We start from the raw sequence: 7616 nt of genomic DNA, 5'->3' as shown, positions 1-7616 counted from the left end.
AACCTTTTCCAGACTGATAGATTTCAATTACTTTTTTTCTCATTTGTTCCTGAATTTCTTTGGATCTCAGCATGATGTCTGTAGCTTTTGAGGATCTTTTGGTCTACTTCACTTTGTCAGGTAGGTCCTATTTAAGTGATTTCTAGATTGGGAACAGGTGTGCAGTAATCAGGCCTGGGTGTGGCTACAGAAATTGAACTCAGGTATGATCAACCACAGTTATGTTTTAACAGGAGCTGGGGGGCAAACGCTTTTTCACACAGGGCCACGTAGCTTTGGATTTTTTTCTTCCTCATTAATAAAACCCTTCATTTAAAAACTGCATTTTGTGTTTACTTGTGTTATCTTTGACTAATGTTTAAATTTGTTTGATGATCTGAAACATTTAAGTGCGGAAAACATGCAAAAAAGTAAGAAATCAGGAAGGGGGCAAACACTTTTTCACACCACTGTATGTCCTGCTTACATAGTGTCACGATACTTGGGTGCTGATTCAATATGTATTGCAATTTTTGAGTAATGCGTGATTTTACAAGTGCTGGGATTCAATATAATGATTTATTGTTTACTTTTTTAACACTAGACCATGGGAGAAAGTTCATATCATTATGCACTTCTAGACACTGCCTATCATGAGGCATATTCCCAAAAACAATGCACATCACGTCTGTCAGTCATACACTGCGTAGACAAGTTGTAAACAAAATGTACATGTACAAAGTAAAGTGAAGTAAACTTAAACTGTTACATTTAGCTGTCCCTGCTCTGCAGTGTGTCCCCATACACTGACTTATTTGTGGCCACTATATTAACATTGACCACCACATTGATTTTTTAAAAACTATTTAAAATGGTTCAAATCTTATTTCATTGTTCATTTGCGTGGCTCTGTTTGAGCTGGCTGAGTTTGAGATGCTACAGAATGAAGGTCCATAAAGGGTCCATAAATTGATAAACTGAGATGGCCCACTTTAGATTCATTTCCTGCATCTGTGTCGCGTGGGTTTCACCACTGCCCCGCCCCTTTGAGAGACTATTGGCAACCCTGAGTCTATAAATTTCAATGAGAAAAATAAACTTGAGTATTACCGTTCCCTTCGCCCCATAGTCACTGGACCAATTTTTACAAGCCCCAAACCTTCTAAACATTCTGACTCTGAAATGGTATTTTTCAGACAGACCAATAAGGAGAAAATTAACTTTTAAGCGACACACTCTCGCGAGATCTGGCAACAACTGACGTGATTTCACACTCCGCTGATATCAGACATCAAGCTAGCAGATCAAAACGAGCGGCAAAATAAGGAATACACATTAAATTTGTCGTGTATATAGTATTGTATTGTTTTGAATCTTATTTCATGCATCCACTGATGGAAATTACACTTCCAAATGAGTGGGGGGTGCAGGGACAGACACCCACAAAGGAGACCAGAAGTGTGCACCATTTGGTACCTTTGGCACAGCTTATAATGTGTTATCTAGTCTTATAGACTATCTTTGGACCGTATCTCCTCGGACTGTCCGCCATTTTCTACTTTCTCGCTTTCGGTTTGTTTTTCTTAAAACGGATAGCACGTGACATTATTTATAGACCACCACAATTAAAAGCTCTAACTTCTCACCACCTCCACATAGTCTAAATGAAGCAACTGAATTGAATTATATCGATTCAGGAATCTAAACGTCAATTTAAAAAAAATATATGTAAAACAAATTATTTTTGTTCCAAATCACACAGTAAAAACATTTTAAAAAAGTCCATCATGACAAACAAATATACCCTCAAGCCTTCAGATGTCAACATATTTTCTTTCACTTAAGACAGTGAAACACATCTTGTGCCATTCACTGAGGTCATATACTGTAAATATACACACACACTACTACACTTATACATGTATTTTGTTGACAGAGATTAGTGGAATACTTACCGCATCACCTGCTAGCTCTTTTGGTGGTTGGCCAAGGTCCTGCAGCTGTAAGTAAAAGCATCATAATCTGTGACGAGTGTCATTCTTAACAAGCCAAACATTGACATTTATTTAGTACTACCACTACTGCATACTGACTGAACTGACAACTACAACATTTTACAGAAATCATATTTTATGATTTCATGTAACAAATAAACTGACTGACTGAACGTCTACTGAAATTAAAGTAAACAATACAACTATTTTTAATCTATGCTGTCAACTGTCATTGTACTCTTGTAGCAGTAGATATTTAATGTATGGCATCTGCATCATGTAAGCACTTAATTAGTTGTAGTAAAGATTAAATGCTGATTTACAATTCAAATTTCTAAAAAATATTCGAGGCAAAAGACATTGTAACAAACCTATAAACAGACTAATTCTGATTTCTTTTCCTCAGTGTCATTCACAATTAACATTTCAACAAACAAGAAGTAAAATACAGAGTGTGTCAACCTTTTGCATCAGGTCCATGATGCTCTCGAACTTGCCCTCTTTATCTCCTGGCCCCTCTTCCTCCTCAAATTGCTTACAGATCTCTCCCATGATTTTGGACTGCTGCTCATAGCGCTGGTAGTCCTCTGGGCTAAGGCTTGGCTTGTTGGCGTCCAACCATTCTGGGTACTGTGAGGGTAGGTGACATTTATGAGTGACATTTCATAGTAAAACTAGAGACTGTAGTGATGGCAGGTAAAGCAGATATGCACCTTGGTAGTGATCTCTTTGAGAGATGGATAAAGCACTTCCTTAGAGAGAAGATTCTGCATGATGGACTGCATGATGGGCAGGATGTTTCCGTCATCACTGCCTGCTTCGCCACCCTCTTCCAAACCCAGGCCCTCTAGAGCCTTGACAAGGTCGTCTCCAGCTAGTCCTGTGGACTGTAAGAGAACAATACCAATAGATTATTAACTGTTCTATGTTCACATCACTTAAACGCTTTCACAACGACTGATCACTTCTGATTAACCCACCTGCAGGTTGTCTGCATTTTTGGCCAGGCCACGAAGGGTTTCTTTAAGACAGGAAGTAAATTCTTGTTGGGAGGCGGTATCAGTGCCTACACAAAAAACACACATAACAATTACGCTACAGAAACAAAAGAGCAGGCACAGAAACATATCAAAAATACAAAGCAAAATTGTAGCCCTTACCAACTTTGCCTGCAGCCTCTGACAGTTTATGAAAGTGCTGCAGTAATTCTGGCTCTTCGTGGGCCAGCTCAGTCATGGCTTTCTCCCACTCCTCCTTGGCTTGGGCAGCCATGTCCCCCTCGAAGAGAGTCTCAAAGAGTTTGCAGTCTTCAAGTAGGGGTGGCTACACAGGTAAACAGAAAACGTGTAAAACTCCATCTAAGACAGCTTGGGGAAGGACTGTGAGTGCTAAATTGAGTCTTCCCTGTTATCAGTGGCTGCATTTAAAGTGTGTTTCCTTGTCATACTAAATAACCACTTTGTCATCACCTGTAACTTTAAAGTGTGTGGTCTGTTACAATCAGTCTCTACTAGACAATTCTTGCTACAATTTTGGGTGTAAATCACCAGCTTCATCACGATACAATATTATATCGATTTGTTTGGATGACAATACGATGTTTGCCAATATCACAAAGTCTGTCACAATACAATTTTGATTCGATTCGATTCAGGAGCCTGCGATCGATATGACGCGATATCATATGCCCATCTAACACAATCATTTACATCGAAACAACTAGAATATGATTTGACCATTTTATTTCTGAGCTCTGTTTGTTGTTTGAGCGGAGGCACCCTTGCCCAGAAATGGTGACACAGACGTGCTATGTGAATTTCAAAATAAATGTGTATCTTTAAGATGACGATATGGATCGATGTTTTCATTTTCCATCGATATAATCGGATCGTTAATCAATGAATCGATGTGGATCGATGTATCATTACACCCCTAGTGGGCAGTGAACTTTGAGCATTGCACATCAAGCTTTGCACATCACACAACCAACAACCAGTTGATCGACACACTTGGCAGCAGCAAAAGTAAACAGTTTTTCACATGAAGAAAACAGAGACAGAGGAACTGACCAAGTGAAAGACTGATAAGTACCAAATAAATAAATATTTTTATATATTTTCTCTTGTTAGAGACAGTGACCTCAAACAATCAGAAAAATACAATTTTCTCTTAAGGCATATAACTTGATAATCAAGTGTGTTGGTGGACATTTAAAAAATTAGACAGCAATATCCAAAAATATCCCTTTGCAGGAAAATCAAAGTTTTAAGTTTCTTCTAATTGTTAGTTTCTCTAATTACTCGATTCTTGGGTTGAACATAACCTTATACCAAAGTCAATAAACAGTCTAGTGTGTAGGAGTTGCAGAGCTGAAACTTCTCCTGTGAGCCAGGCATGTAGGACAACTATAGAGGCTGACACAAAAACATGAAAATGTGAATGCCTCTATTTAGAGCCAGTGTTTGGTTAGTCCGTTCTGGACTACTGTGGAACAACAGGGTGGTCTGGGCAGAAGAGGACCCACTCTATATGTAGATGTAAACAACTCATTCTTAGGTAATGACAACATGATTCTTATTTTATTGTTGTTATAAGTGAATGAAAACATGGTTATGGATATGGCATACCATTTCTGCCAACAGATGCTCCTAAATCCTACACACTGGACCTTTGAGTGACACTAGTTCTCTGTTACATTAAAATAAATCAGTGCTGTTGCTACTTGAGCCAAGTTCACACAAAATTGATTCACAAGCTGTATACAGGTGACAAGTACAATTCAGTAAGGCGAGAAAAGCCTATACAGAAAGGTGGAGGCTGAGACTATATAGTCTGTGCATAGGTAGCACGGAATATGAACCCTGAAACAGCACCATCACTACACAAACAATAACAAACCCACCTTCTCAGCACCACTTGTGGCTGAAGAGGACGCAGCAGCAGCTTCAGGGGCTGGAGGGGCCGGTGTCTTGTCAAAATCATCCAGCGCACCTGAAAGCAAAGACGAATGTTAGAACTATAACAGCACAGAGGTTTAAGGAATAATTCAACAACACAAATGTTAAGAAATCAGCTATTATCTACTTCTTATAATCAGCTTCAGCGCCCGCAAGAGAGAAGGCATAAACATGTACATCAGATGTCTCCAAACAACTAATGCAGCAAATTCCTAACAATTCAACTGTGTCCACAAGCCGTTTATCTTGTATTCTTTCTCACAGGTAATGTTTTAAGCTCATTTTGAAATGTAAAATCATGTCTCTTATCTTAAATGGTGTGATTTAAAATGGAAAACCAGCTCTGAGTTTGATGTCATGAAATGCAATACTCAGTTACAAGTTAATTGGGTAGGCCCAGCTAAAACTAACAACACAGAAGTTTAGCAGTAACTTTTACACCGGTTTGTGGAGCTGTTTGAACTGTACTGTTAACTTAATATTTAGTTTATCCTCATTAATAAAGGCTTTAGACCTCTCATTATAGGACAATCCAATTCAACAGCATCACTGCGGCCTCTAAAATGAAATAAAGTTTAATCAATAACTTTTGAAACCAGCATCCATAAAACCTTATCTTTACAACCTTCAAAAAGGTCGTATTTTTGTACATGGCTGTTGAAACAGGGTCTAATACAAGCATTATTTTAGCTAGATGTATCTAATGACATGGTAACTGAATGTATGTCTAATAAAGCCACATGATTGCAGTAAGTAAATACCAATAACTGAAGCAAAACTGAATTCATCACATGCATGAGAACAAAAAGGCTTGCAAAGAAAGGCGGACAGCACTGACACAACTATCACTGACAGCTCAGCCGCCATGTCAGATTAACGGGTTTTTATTTTGTCTAACACCGACCAGCGGGGGGAAAGCGATAAAATAAGATTCAAGGGCAAATACGTAATGTATGGTTGATGTGGAGCACATCTAGCTAAGGTAGCTAACATAGCTAACATTAGCACCACGTAGTACTTTATGACATTATGTTAGCCGCGTGCAGTGACAACTTTAATCTAAAGAATGATATCCGACAGGTCCGACTGTCAGCGATGGGCTAACGTTACTTTGCCGATATTTGGGACCTGAACAGGAGGTCCCACCGAGCGCACAAGCTAGCCCCTGACAGAGAGGGAGATGGACGGGACCCAGCGCCAAATCACAGCTGTTTTAAACACCAGGACAAACAGTACTCATATGAGTAAAGACGGGGTCGCCCTAAAGACTTAATGTCAACACTTACTGTCCAACAATTCGTCCAATTCTGCATCGTGTCCAGTGGACTGCTCTCCTGCTCCCGACGCCATGATGTTACCTTCTCCAAACATCCACCGGTCTCCAGAAACTGACGATTGTGTTGTGAAAATGTCGCAAAATTATGACGTCATGCGCGATGGCCTGGATTTTAAATGTGGCGCCATCTGGTGGCGGTGGTGTAAAAACTCACAGGACAAAAAAATAACTGCCTAAAAATAAAATGTTTCATCTTAGATTATGGTGTAAGGTTCACTCTTGTTGTTTTTGTCATCAGTATTTATCTATTTTTTTTTTTTTATAATATTTTATTATTTATTTTTATTAGTAACCTCTTTAACTGATGCTCAGTCACGTCCAGTTTTGGGCAAAACCCTCAGAATCAGAACCCAGTTTCACAAACTAGGTTTTCACATAAAAGTAATTTGCTTTGAATTATTGGTGCATAACATAAACATATAAATGGAAAATGAAATTAACAATGCAAACAAGTATAGCAAAAGTATAGCATTACAATTTACTATGAAAAAACAGGCTTATCCTTCTCTAAAAAAATGTATAAAAAAATGTTTGCAGGCCCTGCAGTATACCTGAATAAAAACGAAAGTGCTGTGTAGTTTTTAGAGGTGGTAGGTATGCGGGAAATGTGCTGAAAATTGCACAAGGAACCTGCAAAAGTACTTTTAAATTAAAAAATATATAGAAAATGTTGGCTATGTGTTTCTGCAGTGTCATGGTCAACTGACCCCAACCTTTCCCCTACACTCGACAGCAAGTGAAGATGTCCTTACCCATCTTATCACAAACTTAACAAGATGTTGCATCTCAGGCTGCAGACAGGCATCGTGTTGTTCAGACTAGATGAAGAAGCACACACCTCCACCAGTGACCTTGTTTTTTAACAACAAATTTAAGTTCAAAATATTTTCTTTCTTTAAGCAACCTCCATGCCACCACTGATGTGTTGGGTTTGTCTCCTGCTACCAATATTTTAAATAAATGAATTCATTGTAAGACAACTGAAGACAAGTGAGAGTGTTTTTATTTCACCAATGACCTGAAAGTCCAATTTATTTTCATTAATCAGCTGGTCAAATCTCAAAATCAGCAATATTATTTTACAAAAAAATGAGCTGCCAAACTTGGCCCTGGCTTGGCTCCTAGGGGTGGAATACTGAAGAGGAGAGCTCTACTTCCTGATTTATTTGTAATCAGAGGATATGTGTTGCTTCATTGAATACTTTAGATTGGAGCCATAGGTGGAAAAATAGAGCTAACTATTGCACTAGGCAGGTTTTGAATCATTATTATTACTATTGTTGAATCTTATGACATGTATGGAAGTCAGATGTTTTTTTTTTGTTTGTTTTTTTTTACATAAGTGTTGTA

The 7616-nt window shown here is 38.4% G+C and overlaps 1 protein-coding gene across 1 annotated transcript in view; it reads right to left on the bottom strand.

The window, feature by feature from the left end:
- Positions 1-6352, bottom strand: part of pex19 (peroxisomal biogenesis factor 19) — an 8941-nt gene extending 2589 nt beyond the window's left edge. Inside the window, exons 1-7 of the mRNA XM_050033327.1 lie at positions 6217-6352; positions 4876-4964; positions 3134-3296; positions 2954-3039; positions 2687-2860; positions 2436-2603; positions 1935-1979 (exon numbers count right to left, since the gene is read on the bottom strand). Of these exons, the coding sequence (XP_049889284.1) occupies positions 1935-1979; positions 2436-2603; positions 2687-2860; positions 2954-3039; positions 3134-3296; positions 4876-4964; positions 6217-6301 (810 nt within the window). The 5' untranslated portion in view covers positions 6302-6352. The remainder of the gene's footprint in view (positions 1-1934; positions 1980-2435; positions 2604-2686; positions 2861-2953; positions 3040-3133; positions 3297-4875; positions 4965-6216) is intronic.
- Positions 6353-7616: the final 1264 nt, after the last annotated feature.

Source organism: Epinephelus moara, chromosome 21, assembly GCF_006386435.1.
Source record: "Epinephelus moara isolate mb chromosome 21, YSFRI_EMoa_1.0, whole genome shotgun sequence".
NCBI lineage: Eukaryota > Metazoa > Chordata > Actinopteri > Perciformes > Serranidae > Epinephelus > Epinephelus moara.
The sequence above is the reverse complement of the archived record's forward strand: the minus strand, read 5'-3'. Positions and strand labels throughout refer to the sequence as shown.